This window comes from Haliotis rufescens, unplaced genomic scaffold, assembly GCF_023055435.1.
Source record: "Haliotis rufescens isolate VD_foot unplaced genomic scaffold, xgHalRufe1.0.p SCAF_6, whole genome shotgun sequence".
Lineage (NCBI taxonomy): Eukaryota > Metazoa > Mollusca > Gastropoda > Lepetellida > Haliotidae > Haliotis > Haliotis rufescens.
Window position 1 is genome coordinate 1,674,928 of NW_025964334.1, and position 16,607 is coordinate 1,691,534.

General features: G+C 42.1%; 1 protein-coding gene across 1 annotated transcript; it reads left to right on the forward strand.

The window, feature by feature from the left end:
• The first annotated feature begins 13,747 nt into the window (after positions 1-13,747).
• LOC124149772 lies at positions 13,748-15,503 on the forward strand. Its single transcript, XM_048385872.1, has 3 exons — positions 13,748-14,759; positions 14,869-14,995; positions 15,496-15,503. Exons 1-3 carry the CDS (start codon positions 14,307-14,309, stop codon positions 15,501-15,503), a joined length of 588 nt encoding a protein of 195 aa, XP_048241829.1. The 5' UTR covers positions 13,748-14,306.
• Positions 15,504-16,607: the final 1,104 nt, after the last annotated feature.

Genomic DNA, 16,607 nt, shown 5'->3' on the forward strand with positions numbered 1-16,607 from the left:
AGAAGCACGACGACAATCAGCATCTTCAGCTTTAACTTGTTTGTTATAACAGAAATGACCTCAGTTATTTGTTAGTTCGTTGGAGTTTCTGGTCACTCACTCCTCACATTCTTCAACATCGCCATGTCAAGTTACGCAGACTAAAGGTGAGGTGAAATGGGGTTTAACGTCGCGTCCAAGACGTGCGTGCGTGCATGCGAGACAAAATATACTGACTCAGAGCCGACAAGTCGTTGGTATGACGCGGCCAGGGATCGAACCCACGACCTTCCGCTCTCAGCACAATGGAGGGACACGTGGATGGCCAAACATTGCCTGGTGAAAACCTCGACAGTGAACGTCCGGGAAATAACCTTGTGGCATTGCTGCATTCCACAGGTTTGTGAAACACAAATACATCTGTGATTGTAAATTCAAACGCAACTTACAGAGACCATAAACAGGAATGTGTTCTGTGGACAAAGTCTACCGCCGGTTATGCTCTGGCGACAGATGTGTTCGCTGCAAACTATATCGGTCCGTGAAACTATCAAACTAAATATTGAAAACACCCATGTAGTTGAAACAGATGCATATACCTCCAAAGCCATTCGAATCCCCGGTTGTGTCGAACACACAGTCTCATCCCGGCCAACAATCACTATATGTATCACTAATTTAACCTTGATGTGTCGAATTCTCTGTTGTCTCGAACTCAATTTATAGCCCCAAACGTTATAAGTATATTACAATTTCCACTGATAAGTCAGTCAAGTTACATTTTGTACCAAGTATAACGGCCTGAGCCCGATGCGGCGTGAAACATCAAAGTCCTGAAACCGTTAATGGCGAGGCCACATGGTGATAATGTCGAGTCGGATAAGTCTACCTTTTTCTTTAGTCCCCAGGAGTTCGAGACAACGTGGTTCAACTATATGTCCAACAAAGGAAATGTATTCAGTAGACATGATGAAACCGTGTCTGGCGGACTGACAGGCATGCACATCCCAGTTGTTGACATGAAACAACGCTTCCATATTGCATGTGTTCACTGCTCTGTGTAACGTAGATGACCAAACTCAAGCCATATCACAAAGTTTGATGTAGAACAATTGCAATATTTTCCATGGCAATGTACAAAATACTTCTGCAATGATTCTATGTTGCACAGGGAATACAAAACACGCAGTGGAACCAGTCTTCAGTGACAACACTCAGTGACATTTCACTCCTAGTGTTAGAACAGTCAGAGATGTGTTTGTATCACGGTAATATTGAACCGTTCGTTTATATCACACAGATACAAAATGCTTTGGAAATGACCAAGTCTAGGTTATCCCACACTCAAGTTGTCATGTTGTTGGAAGCAACCCCAACTGTCGTTACATGGTCAGATCATGTGTGATTAAGTACAAAGGGTGGCCCGGAGACCACATGCCACGTGATCAGGGTCATAGGTCATATATTCAAAAAGCCTTATCTGAAGCCTAGTCTGATTTGTAATTATGTGCACTTACAGGGGGGACATGTCGCTATCATGTTCCTGTTTCCTTACGCCAAGTTGGCTGAAATGGCATTGCTTTTGACAATTCTCCTACCATCAGAGTGACCAATATGTTTATTGATATCATTCATTTTAGAGTACGTGACTGGGAAGTATTGAAACCTGTCATTGTATGTGTTATCAAGAGATAAATTTACGCTTCATAGGTTGAATAAAGTATTAATAAGCAAAACAAAACGTTACCATAGCTAGCCGAAAATCAACAAGCCTGACCCCCTTAAACGAACAAGCCTGACCTCCATAAACCAACAAGCGCCTGAACCCTATAAACTAACAAGCCCGACCCCCGTAAACCAATAGGTCCGACCCCCAGAAATCCAACAAGCCTGACCCCCAAAACCGTCCTGTATGGGCGATAGTGGCATTAATCAATACCCACGAGGCAATTCTTAAGGGAGTTTGTTTCTGGTAAAAGTGTATAAACAGTTTCTAAGAAAAGACAGGTTACCCGAGATTACGACGCGCGTCGTTTATTGTGTGCAGTGTTGACATCGATCACTCAGCGCAGGAAACCCGTGCCGGCAGACCCCGACGTCTGTCAGACGCCCAGTACGAACAGTCTTTATGAATATATTATTTATACCAGTCAATGCATGATTGCGCAAAATTAATACATCTTTTGAAGAGCTGGACTGAATTTCAATCTCCGTTTGTAGAAACTGACAGTAAACCCATGCATGTACCCGTGTGTGAGTATTATATGTTAGAATAAGTGTCACATCAAATCACTACGAGGGGCACTGAGACTGTATTGATTTGGGTTGATTTGATTGTTTGTTAGTTGTTTAACGCCGCACTCAGCAATATTCCAGCTATATAAAGGAGGTCGGTAAATCATCGAGTCTGGATCAGACAAGCCCAATGATTGATATCATGAGCATCGATCTACGTAATCATCGATCTACGTAATTGGGATACGAGGATAATTGTGTGTGAGTGCGTGTGTGTGTATGTGCGTGTGTGCGTGCGTGCGTGCGTGCGTGCGTGCGTGTGTATGAGGCTGCTTGTACTAGTCCGTAATGATGCCTATTTTATAGTGCTAGCACACTGAGATGCAATGCCGCAGTTCAACACGAATACCCCACTCAGACACAGTATACTGACTCCGAGCCAACCAGTCCGTGTTTAAGCCCGTAATGCCGAACGCCATGCAGGGTAACAACAAGTACCATCTTTTAACGTATGACGAGGCCGATCCACCCGGACCATCCGCTCTACCACAAGACCACGGAGGCGGTCAGTGCTGCTAGGGCCGAGTGTAAACCTAACCACGGAGGCGGTCAGTGCTGCTAGGGCCGAGTGTAAACCTAACCACGGAGGCGGTCAGTGCTGCTAGGGCCGAGTGTAAACCTAACCACAGAGGCGGTCAGTGCTGCTAGGGCCGAGTGTAAACCTAACCACGGAGGCGGTCAGTGCTGCTAGGGCCGAGTGTAAACCTAACCACAGAGGCGGTCAGTGCTGCTAGGGCCGAGTGTAAACCTAACCACAGAGGCGGTCAGTGCTGCTAGGGCCGAGTGTAAACCTAACCACAGAGGCGGTCAGTGCTGCTAGGGCCGAGTGTAAACCTAACCACAGAGGCGGTCAGTGCTGCTAGGGCCGAGTGTAAACCTAACCACAGAGGCGGTCAGTGCTGCTAGGGCCGAGTGTGAACCTAACCACGGAGGCGGTCAGTGCTGCTAGGGCCGAGTGTAAACCTAACCACAGAGGCGGTCAGTGCTGCTAGGGCCGAGTGTAAACCTAACCACGGAGGCGGTCAGTGCTGCTAGGGCCGAGTGTAAACCTAACCACAGAGGCGGTCAGTGCTGCTAGGGCCGAGTGTAAACCTAACCACAGAGGCGGTCAGTGCTGCTAGGGCCGAGTGTAAACCTAACCACAGAGGCGGTCAGTGCTGCTAGGGCCGAGTGTAAACCTAACCACAGAGGCGGTCAGTGCTGCTAGGGCCGAGTGTAAACCTAACCACAGAGGCGGTCAGTGCTGCTAGGGCCGAGTGTGAACCTAACCACGGAGGCGGTCAGTGCTGCTAGGGCCGAGTGTAAACCTTACCTATCACAAAACAACCTCAGGCAAGGTGAGATTCATAGAATTTGGGTTACGATTTAATGTTACATATGCGTAGCTAGCCACCTTTTCCCTTACTTGTCCGCCAGTTGAGGTAAGGGTTATTGTCACTTGGTAAAATAAATTATCAAGCAACGATAACTTTGTATCTGTTCATTCCCTCTATTCGTGTCTCTCTTATTTTACAGAATCGCATATTGACTATATATCTGTCAAAGTGCAGCTATTGATTTGTGCACATTACCTCGATAGGCACCAACAATACATTTCTAGGAAGAGAACGGCATGTGTCATCTTGTTACATGACAACGGGGTAACAGACCCGGTATCTAGGGGAAGATCGTTGTGCAGACAGTCACATACCAGTGATTTACGTAACGGGACCTACCGACCAGGGTGTGCATTGCTGAAATGGAATACTGACACCACACATATCCATCCATCGCGCATATGTGTGGAAAAACTGTATGTCTGTGACGTTGGACATCGGACCACGAGCGTCTCGTTGACACCTCTCAACCTGCTGCAGCACCATGGAGAAACTTACCCTTCATAACATAAGTTGATTGTACAGCTATGTTTGTTTGTTGTTTCAAGCCGCACTCAGCAATAGTCCAGGTATATCACAGCTGTCTGTAAATAATCGAATCTGGAGCAGACAATCCAGGGATTGACATCATGAGTCGCGATCTATACTATTGGGGTACGATGACATGCATCAACCAATTCACCTGACCACCCGATCCCGTCAGTCGCTTCTCATGGTACCAAGCTAGGTTGCTGAAGACCAATTCTAGCCCGGATCTATCTTCACGGGGATGTACCTATATAACACAGATAGACAGATAGATAGATAGATAGATAGATAGATAGACAGATAGATAGATAGATAGACAGATAGATAGATAGATAGACAGATAGATAGATAGATAGACAGATAGATAGATAGACAGATAGATAGACAGAGAGATAGATAGACAGACAGACAGACAGATAGACAGACAGACAGACAGACAGACAGACAGATAGACAGACAGACAGATAGATAGACAGATAGATAGATAGATAGATAGATAGACAGATAGACAGACAGACAGACAGACAGACAGACAGACAGACAGACAGACAGATAGATAGATAGATAGATAGATAGATAGATAGATAGATAGATAGATAGATACATGTAGATGGTAAAAGTTTTTCTTCTAGATGCCATCGACCACAGAAACGACAGGGTGTGTAAAATATTTACAACAGGGTGATAGCGCATATGTTTCATTTGAAATTGTCTTACAACTATCAGAGTAGTGATGCTGCGGTAGGTCAGCTGAGTAGTCTTCCCATAGTTTGCAGAAGTAGATCATCTGTTTGATCACGGTAACTGAGTTTAGATTTTGACGTTTTTGTTTCATCACAGTGTTTTCACTGGACCGTACTCACTCATTTCGCTTTTTGCAGTTTACCATTCAACATATGTAGTAGCATGACGTCCCCTTGGCTTACTACCCTGATATTAAGCTTTCTATTTTGAGTGCTTGTTCCCTAGAATAGCAATTGCGCCAGATCCTCTTATGTAGTTGATATTATTTTCAGATCTATAATCAACTAGCTTAAAGGATGACAAAACAGCAAAACGATCCTTATTAGTTTTGTAAAGCCAATGTTCTTGTATACCTAATACATCATTAGAGATTGATGTATAGATCTGGTCCGATCTTGCTGTAAAGTAACCCACGTTTACGTGAGAGTCACTATGACAAGGGTACCAGGCGGTTAACAGCAGAATCCCATGTACCTGTACAGAGTTGGTTCCCTTGCTTTGTCGTCTGACGTTTCTCTCGTTCTGTGGATTGTGATGAAGTTGTTGTTTACTGTATGAATCAGTGTGACTGTTGTACATATGACCCCCTTGATCTTATTCACTTTGTATGTACTGTATTGTAAATACACATGTCTATACATACCGCTAGGTTGCTTCCAGACTGCACACCGTTGTCTTGTGGTGTTTTGGCCGCGCGGCTCCTCCATCTTTTCACATCCACAACCATCTACAGAAGAGGACGAAATGTGAGTTTCTTTTTCTCTCGTGGGTCTCCTGCACCGACCTCAGACTGCAGGAACAGAAAATACATGGACGTATTGGTGGGAAGTGACACTTGTCCTTATATTTTACTTATATACGCAACTCCTTTAACTTACGTTTTGGGCTCCTTCCAACATTAAACGAGAACTCAGTAATACATTTATTTATAAAAATTTAATTCTTTTTAATGTTTCTTTAAAACCCCAACATACCTCCAGGAGTTCAACAGTTATCTTTTTCGTCTCAGCGTCCACTTTCAGAGATTCGCTTGAATTGGTGGAATTAGAAGGCGTCAAAAGCACCTGAAAAAAAATGTGGCATTTTTACATGTAATGCCCCTTCCATAATTATGAGAAATATCTGCTAAGAACAGAGTCCATTGCGCGATTCCAACTATATGATAAGCAAGTGTGTATGAATCACTATCAAAAAGTGATGCTTCCCTGAGAACACATGTCTCTCCAAACTCCCTTGAGAACACATGTCTCTCCGAACTCCAAAACCCCTCAAGTGTCTCATCGCCAATTTCCCCGATCCTCGAATTGCAAAGACGTCTCTCCACTATGTGGAGTCCTTTTTGACGTCCCTCTCCGTGGTATATGGCTTCAATGCAGGCACAATACTGTTGTTTGTTTGTTGTTTAACGCCGCATTTAGTAATATTCCAAATATATGACGGCGGTCTGTCAGTAATCGGGTCTAGACCAGACTAGAGTATACAGTCTCACATCTTCTGCCCGTGGTCGGGTTGGAGCATGCATATACAATACTGACAGACAATTGGTACATTCCGAAGGACTAAAGGGGGTTCATGTGCTGATTTCGGTCTTGAACAAACTGAAAGCCGGGAAGAATGTCAACAAGAGGAGCGAAGTGTGAGCACATAGATGTAAGTGGAACGCTGCACATGGAGAATGAGGAGGTGCCAGGGTCTGTGGAAGCGTTGAAAAGGTCGGAGAGATGTCTCCCAACATATCCACGGTTGTAGAAACAACTGGGGGTGGTGGTGTTAGGCTTATACCCTCTTAGTGTGACCACTGACCCGTCAATATCCGGGGTAGAATTAGCAGCCACCACTGATTTTTGTTGTTGTATATTTATATTTTTTAACGTGTTTTATTTCATCTTTGATATGTCCTGAAGGAGTAACCGCAGTTGTTTTATGTGTACTTTCAGTTTGAATGCAGTTGACCATGTTGTAAGGTGAGGTCTCAGAAAACCAAAAAACGGACCCAAAATTCGATGTTGAACAAAAGTGTCCCAATGACACAAGAAGTATATTTTACACACAAGACACAACATCTGTATATAATTTTAATCCTTGGACATTTATCTACAACATACTGTTTGAAGGAAAAACCAGTCTGAAAGAGAGCAAAAAGTAGAAATAAGAATTATTTTGATATATTTTAATATTTCACAAGTTTTACATCATTTCAACAAAATACAATGATTTCCTGTAAATATAAAGTTGCAACAAACCCAGTATATGTATCTCGCTAATATCTCAACAGGAATCATAATATTGATATTATTAGTAAGAATTAGAATAAAAAGGGAATTAGTTAGAACCTTTAATATTCCGACAGCTTATTTTTATTTAAAGAAAGAAATGAATACTTTCAATATTAAATATCTGGTCAGTGAAATATTCCTATGTGTTCTGAACATGCTGAAGAAACTTCTCAAAAGACTGAGAGAACAAAATTTTATAAAAACTTATAATACAGTCAGACTCTGACACTTGACAATGAAATGTAATGATTAAGCCTACTGTTATTATTATTTATCTATATAAATGTATTTTAAGAAATAAGAAATATAATAACATACTTACAACTATGTCTTACCAAACAAAGTACTACTGTCATGGAGACCCGTGAAAATTCCGGGGTAGAATAGGTCTTCAGCAACCCATGCTTGCCGTAACTATGCTTGTCGTAAAAGGCAACTAACGGGATCGGGTGGTCAGGCTCGCTGACTTGGTTGATGCATGTCATCGATCCCAATTGCGTGGATCGATGCTCATGATATCAATCGCTGGATTGTCTGGTCCAGACTCGATTATTTACAGACCGCCGTCATAGAGCTGGAATATTGCTGAGTGCGGCGTTAAACAACAAACCAACGAAACTACTGTCATGGACTAATGTGGGGAATATCCTCATATACTGGGGAATATCCTCATATACACATCTTCCCGAGGCAAGGGAGTTAACTGACTATAAAAGTCCAGTTTCCACCCTTGCCGAACTAGGCTGATATTATGGAGTTACATTTTGGCTGGACTAACAAGTCTATGCATAGTCCAAACAAAATCGCGCACCGAAATCGAAATCCGGTTCGTAAAGTGTCATGCAGATTTCGGTCGACTGCAGGATTTGCAAAGCTTGTGCACCGCTAACTCGTTGTCAACAGATATTTTCTAAATCGTTTCATGTTTTTAATCAAGGTGCTCACGTGATTTGATGCACTTCGCGATGTAAGACCCGTTTTATCACAATACAGATCTTGATTATCGATCAGATCGTCTTGACTGGGCGCCACCGTTTTGTTTAAAGCAAATGCAAGTGATATGAGAGGTTGAATCTGATTGGTCAATAGGAGAGGCATAGCAAGGACATAACTCGTAATAGCCACTGGTGGCGCTACGATCGAGCCCAGGAATTCCAGCCTAGTTCGGCAAGGGTGGAAACTGGATTTTTATAGTCACTAACTCCCTTGCCTCGGGAAGATGCATATACAAGAAAAACTGAAAACAATACAAATGTAATTCAATTAACATTTATAAATAGTTTGATACATGACTAATTTGATGATACATAATACTGCATCAAAATTGTTTTAAAAATATTTTTTTAGAATAATAATTAATGTAGCTTTAGTAAATTCATATTCATATTCAATTATTATTTATTTAAATTAATTTGAAGAAACAAATAAACATAAGTATATACTTACAAACACATCTAACCACATAAGGCACTACGGCCATGGACCAGTCTGGCAAAATATCATTAGAAAAACAATAAGGGCCAACAGTAACTGAAAACAATACAAAAACAAAAACATTTTAATCTGTAACTTTTAATATGTAACCAAAATTTAAAATGATATTGTTTTACAATGATGCATCAGAAATCTTAAATTTATGCTTCAACAATATAACATCTTTATAACCTGCATCAGTCAAACTTAAGAAATCTTATAATTTTTATCATTATGAAGTTGCATACATAATTATTCATACAAAATTCATAGTTGCATACATAACTATCATAAGTTAATGCAACAAATATTCAGACCTACCAAATACATTTTGGGGTTTTCAATGCATCATCCATGCTGTATTTATATATATATAGTCAATGTTAGTGCATAACATGTGAATTTATTAGTAATAAAACATTGTGAACGGATATTATTTTCATTAAATAAGAAATAAAATCAAACTTTATAAACTCAACACAAACTGATCAACAAATGAAAATAATATTTAACTAAAACATATCAAAGGCTTGTAAATGAACTAAAATCTAGCAAACAAATCAATTTCAACTGAATAGGCAGCTTAAATTACCTCTACCGCAAACTAAGGCAGCTGGAAACAAAAACTAAGTATCTAATGCCCAATTGTTCGACTCGCTCATTGTCCACTGTCCACACTTTGACCATGCGGTTTTAACACGATTTTAAAATCACCCTTCTCAAAGTCTTCACACAGGTTGTAGGCTTGAACTGCTACATCATTTTCATGTTGTAAACTGACGTCCAAAAGAAACTTTACCAGAGTTTGAAGACACTCTTGCTCAAAAACAACAAAACATACATGTATGAAGTAAAGTGTATTGAGAAGATCAATATATCAACATAACCAACACTGAAAATGACAATCATACCGCCACCGAGAATGACGTCAGAGCCCCCCAAAGTTGGGTGTGGTACAAAACTCGAGCTTTCAGAATCATGGACAATAGGCAGAGTGCATCAACAATCGCTCAATAACAATTCATTAGTAGCGTGTGTGACCACCAAATGCCTCAATACACGCAAAAACTCTTCGACGCACAGAAAAAAAAGTCCGTCGTCTGATGAGTTCACGTGGGATTTGACGCCATTCTTCTTGGAGGGCCAAGATCAGTTCTTGCCGGTTGGCTGGAGAGTATGGTCGTTGTCGAACACGACGATCCATCAAGTCCCAGAGGTGTTCTATGGAGGACATGTCGAGTGAGCGTGCAGGCCACGGTAGGACGTTGACGTTGTTGGCTGCGAGGAAGTTAGTGACAATTCTGGCTGTATGGGCTCTAGCGTTGTCATGCTGATAAATGACACCACGTGGCTAATGATGGAGAAATGGTAGGACAACTGGACGAAGAATGTTATCCATGTAACGCTGAGCTGTCAAGTTTCCGTCAACGATGACCAGCGGTGTCCGCTCCTGCCCACAGATCCCTCCCCACATCATGACACTCCCTCCACCATATGGTACGACCTCCTGCACGCAACACGCTGCCGTTCGTTTCCCCCCGTCGGCGGTAAACACGTTGTCTTCCATCAGCCCAAAACATACAGAATCGACTTTCGTCAGTGAAGACAACCCTCTGCCGGTGACGTCGTTGCCAACGTCGTACAGTCCGGGCCCATCTCAATCGCAGACGACGATGTTGCGCTGTCAATAGCTGTCCTCTGTAAGGTCTAAAAGCCCTGATTCTATGAGCCCTGAATCTCCTGGCCACTGTCTGTCGACTAACCCTGTGACCTAAGGCATTGGTCGCCGATGACGTCACGTCACTCGGAGGTGCAAGGTACGCAAGTACCGGTCATCATGGGGCGTGGTAACCCTGGGTCTGCCTGTTCTTGGCCTGTCAGCGGTCCGCCCTGTCTGTCTGTAACGTTGCATCAAGTTGGTAACGGCAACACGGAAGCAACTGAAGGTTCGTGCAATATGGGCGTGGGTGGCTCCTATCTGTTCCATACCCAAGGCTCGTTCACGTTGTTCGACTGTGAGTCGTGGCATTTCTTTTGTATTTTTTTTATCACTGTGGATGTCTGACTTGCCGTTGCAATCGTTTTATATCCTTACCCGCACGTGCATTTGCAGTTGTCCGTGGTGCCTGTGTTTTTCACTTTTTCGCGTGTTATCTCGCAAACATGTAACAGACGATTAACATTTTCTGCATACACTATTGTTGTATTTAGGAGATCTGTTTTAGATAGACTTCATCGAAAAGAAATTTATACTTTGTCTGAAATTTATATTTTCAGTTTGTAAAGTTTCTTTTGGACGTCAGTTTACATTGAACCACTTGGGAAATCCAGAAACTACAGAAATCACAAACCCTTTGTAGACTACTCCATATCAAATTTGTGTTCCACGTGGTTTCCAACGAAGAGAGGAATTCCTTCCTGATACCGCCCTGTTGTCACCATGGCCATAGTTTCACTGATCAAAGTCATCAGGTTCTGTCTCAAGTCCAGAATGGAATGTTTGACATACTTTCCAGCATGATTCTTTGTAGTAAAGGAGAACACCTTGGGGTCCTTGTATTTGTGTTTGAGTACTGTTTTTTCCGAATTTCAGCTGGGATTTTATGGCTTTTCCCTGGTCAGTTTCTGAAAGTCTTGTCAAACCTTCATTGACTTGCTCCTCACTCTGCCATAGGCCATAAAAGCAGACATCATTCGTCAAGTTTTCAGCAGCTTTCAATCGCTTCTTGAAGGTTTTCCATATTTTTTCCCAACCCTTTTTGGAGTCCATAAGAAGCTTGTTTCGGTCACTATCTTCAGAATTGTCAGGCCATTCACGAGTTCTGTTGTGTGAATGCATCAGAAACGCTTCATTTGTAAGAAAAGAAGAATTTGACCTGTATCTCAGAAGTTGGTCCCACTGACCCAATACAAACTCTGGCAGTTTGTTGTGTTTCATGGTTGACTTGGTTTCCTCCACTACTTGGCAGGTGATCTGTGACTATTCTAGAGATCAGTTGGTGGATTGTCTTGAACCTGAAACATTGGGCATAGGATTGGGTCCACAGATGGGGATACAGTTGTGAGAAGGGGTAAAACCTTGTCGTCCTCATCTAGTGTCGTGTCAAATGGTGTAGTTTCACTTCTCATGAACTCGGTCATGACTTCCACGTGTTTCGTAATGCTTGTCCATCTCTAGGATGTAGCCTTTCGTTTCCAGTAATTTCCACAAAGGACCGGTGATAAATTTCAAAATCAACCCAAGCGCTCTTGCTCCTGCAAGGTACAGATTTTCTTTGATGTCATGTGTGACCGCTTTCAGTAGGCTGTTTGCCGTTCCGTGAACAGTGTCAAGAAATGTCTTCACGATGGAAATACACTGCATGACACAAGTTTGAATGTGCCTAAAGCAAACAACGATTGCGTTCCCCTGATTCACTCTTCAAGTATGTCTTCCATGCCATGCTGACACCATTTTTTCATCTTCACCCACTGCAGCAAGTTCTGATTACACGTATTACCCTTATGGAATAGTTTAAGTTCAGGAAACTTGGCAGATCCAAGAGTCTTTCCTTGAAGGAATGGACGTTCAAAAGTCTTGTTGTTTTGTACACATGGACTTTCTTATCCAAGTCTGCCCAGCCATCTACAACTGTAAAATAGTTGCTCTGAATTGCTCCAGAAGCCTGTTGAGGCTCTATCGGACATCATTTCTAGAATGTTTGCAAGAATTCGATAACCCTCATACATTTTTTCTTCCTTCTCCTTGTTATGGCAGTGGTCGTTGATGTACTCAAGTATCTCCTTAAAGGTGTCATTTGTAGTCTGACTACTTTTGTTGGCCTTTTCTCGGAGACCCAAAATATATGTCTGAGATTCATCAGTGACAACATATGTCTCCACTCTCTTTCCATATTTTCGGTGTATAGAGTTGTATCCTTATTCTTCAGGACATCTTGTAACTGCATTTGTGCAACTGCAATTTTTGCATGGACAATTCTGTTGACTTGAGGCAGAAGGTAATGCATTTGTTGTCTTCCCACAAAGAGATGCAACCTTTCTAATAACACTGCCTACCTTTTCTGTGACCACTTTCAAATTAAATGTCATGCGATTTTAGCACTATAAAAGTAGACTATTTTTATTTTCTAATTATATATGAAATTATTTAGGAGTTGATAGTATCTGTGAAAGTTAGACTTCCATATCTATACTGGGAATCTTCATCAGAACTCGGCAATAGCTGTTGTCAGACTCGGTCATGATAACTGAAAGCTATATACAAGGTTTTCATGTGAAATTAACTAAGTCTTAGGTGTTTGGCCCCTTTAGTACCAATTCCCAAAGCACATACAATGAAATTGTAAAAAGGAGTACTTATTAAAAAATGCAAAAATTCTGTTTGATGCTTTATACAGTCTATACATACATATTATTAAAGAATGTGGGATGTTTTGTAAAGGTAATAATTAGATTACACTTGCTTAAACTGAACATACTCAATAACTCAGGTAATAATTGATGTGTTATGCAAATGTGTGTGTAAAATATATGTAAAAGCGTGATGAATATTGTTAGTTTGTTTGTTTGTTTGTTGTTAAACGCCGCACTCAGCATTATTTCAGCTATATGACGGCGATCTGTAAAATAATTGAGTTTGGAACAGACAATCCAGTGATGGATCATGAGCATCGATTCACGCAATTGGGATACGATGATACTGTAAGTACAACTATTCACCCGTGCCAACTTCAATTTAACTATTGTGTGTTATTATCAGCAGTAAATATAGCACGCAATAAGGAACAATCTGACTCACCAACCAACCAATCACACAAGCATAAGCAATACTAAAGTTAGTATCTTGCAGTTCCAGGCACTCATTAAGAGCAACCTACACGTGGTGAGTGCTGGGTAATGCTAATCGCTCTTCCCCCTTGTGGACCCAGGGTATTCGCAGGACGACGACCCCTCGAATGTTTCCATTCGCAGGACCCACGACCCGCCGGTACGCCTTTGATGTGTGGTGTTGTTTTAGAAGGGGATTAACTCCTTGGTTAGTGTCAAAAACTGAAATATGTACACAAAAACTGAAATGTGTTCACTGAATTGGTGAACTCTGATTTTGATAATCTAGTGAGTACCATTTACTCAACTGATTGACTCAACAGTTACTCTGTTATAAATCTCCGAAACATGGTAGTCTGTCATCATTCTCGATATGGCAAACGCGCAGTTACAGTACACGGTTCTTCCAACTCCACGCGGCAGTAGATACCTTTTCTACTGGTGGCTACACCTACCAAGTTGGAAAAAGGAAGAGGAATGACTGGATCTCTTGGAAGTGCACCAACAAAGACTGTCGTTCCACAGTATCGACAGTCAATGACATCATGACGAAAGAGTCAAGTCCTCATAACCATGAACCAGTGAATCATGACTTTAAGGTATGCATTACGGCCTCATAAGAATGTCAATATTGATACTGCAGGTAAAAAAGACTAGACTACTGACTGAAATAAACGTATTTATGCAAATGTAATTACAGATAACACGTATTAAAATATTGCATTTCTTAAATGTGATTTTGTATATTTGACAGATCCGAGAGTCGTTGCAGAATCTCAAACAGAAGGCCAAGTCATCCCTGACCCCCATGCCAACACTGTTCGACGACGCAGTAATGTCATTGAAGAATGGTGAAGCCTGGACTGATGAAAGCAGGTCCGTAGTGGAAGCCATGCCCACATTCCACGCGAAGAAGGACACTCTGCACAGAGCAAGACGTTACCACCACTTCCTGCACACAGAAGAGACCTCGTCATCCCAGACCAGTTTCAGACCCTCGAAGATCCTTGGCTTCAGTACCACCAGCAACCTCCGATTTCTGTGTGCAGGCGACACCATCTACGGAGATGGAACCTTTTACGTGACTCCACGTCTCTTCTACCAGCTCTACACCCTCCAGCCCTTCGTCGCCAACAAGATGGTGCCCCTGGTATTCCTGTTGCTGCCAGACAAGAAGAAGGAGACCTACGACAGAGCCTTCCGCCTGGTCAAGGATGCTGCTGAGAACCGAGGGTTACAGCTACTGCCCCAAACAATACAGGTAGGCCAAATGTGTATAATTTGGTGTATATTTTAGTGTCATATGATATATGAAACATGTCCATATTTGCGAATATACCAAGTTTTTATTTATATTTTAATATTTCCAGATGGACTTTGAAGCAGCGGCAAAGATAGCAGCCCTCGACGTCTTCCCCAATGCCACTTGGAAAGGCTGGTTTTTTTCCATTACACCCATCAAATTATTTGTAAATAAATCAATATTCCACCCTTATTGTATTTCTTTCTTTCGTTTCAAATCCAGTTCCACTTTTTTACTTGCTCGAGTCGTTAAAATAACACTCGATACCCATTGTTTAACTAGATTGGCGGATTAAAATATTCGCAGGACGACGACCTCACTTTTTGTTTTCATACGACACAGGGGGTCGTCGTCCTGCGAATGAACCGTGGACCCTGGGTAGAATGTGTCCTCAGCACCCCATTGCTTGTCGTAGAAGGCGACCAAATTGGGCAACCTGTTTGCCGTGTGTTGCGTCCCTGTGTAGGCGGAGGACGGTAGTTTCGTGGCACTGGTTACAGGAATAGCGTTCCTTTGCCCAATACACCACTTCAACCATTACTTCGTCTAGACGGCTGGTAGGATGGGACAGGTCTTATGCCCTATGCATTATTTGTATTTGCACAATATTTGAATTCCCATTTGACTGCTACTTTCGGTCTTAACCCAATCATTTATCTATAAAAGCTTGATTTTTGGGGATGAAATCTTTCAGATGCCTAGAGTCGTATGCCCAGAAGGCGATGGCTCATGTGCCAATCCGATGGAATAATTAATTTTCAGTTACTTCTTCTGCTTGAGTATACCACCTCAATATCCTTGGTGCTGCCAGCTGGAGATCCACTGGTGTTAAACATCGTCTTTATGACACTCCATGGTGGGTGGGGAGCTGAGAGATGAACCATATACATGTCATCGCTGGTGATGTACAAGATGTCAAAAAATTCAATCTGGATTTCTGCTGGTGGAATGCAAAACCTCAAAACAATCTTCGATCTTGCAACCTGCTAAACAGTTGGTTTCCACTCCTGTTCTGATTTCTCCTCACAAAACACTAAATTCGAGCAAAGGCATCGTCAGTGACAGGGATCGTTGTCTCTGTGATGTGACAGAAAATGAAATAGCTGTCGAATTACAAGATCAGGGAGTCACAAACGTCAAACGTTTCACTTTCAAAAGAGATGACACAAGTTTTAATTCGAACACCTATCTCATGACCTTTTCAAAACCAACTCCTCCTAGAAACATTTAAGCAGGATATTTCAACATTGAAGTGGGTAAATATATTCCAAACCCACTTCGATGTTACAAGTGCCAGCAGTTTGGGCATTGTGCTCAATCATGCACAAATCGCAAGATCTGCCATCAATGTGGAGAACATGACCCCGGAACTGATGATAAATTTACAAAAACACCCAACTCTGTGAATTGTTCTGTAAATCATGTGGCTTCCTCAAAGACCTGTCCACAGTTCAATCTTCAACTCCAGATTGTACAATTTAAACATGCAAAGCGTTTAGTCAAGGCTACTACCTCTCCAACCACAGTTGTATCCTACTCGGCAGCTGTCACACACACATCTTCAAAATCAGTCATGTCTGTGCAATGCCAGACTGACACAACTGAGTTTGGGGAGACAGATATTCTTTGTTACAATCCAGTTCCTTTTCACAAACAGATGAAGCACCTGTGTCACCACCACCAGTAGCAGCAGCGCCATCACCAACACTCACACCGGCAGCTGAGCCAACTCCAGTTGTAAAATGTGCAAACAAAAACGTTAATTACTCACAAAAATCGGATCATGTACCAAAGGGTCACTGTGAC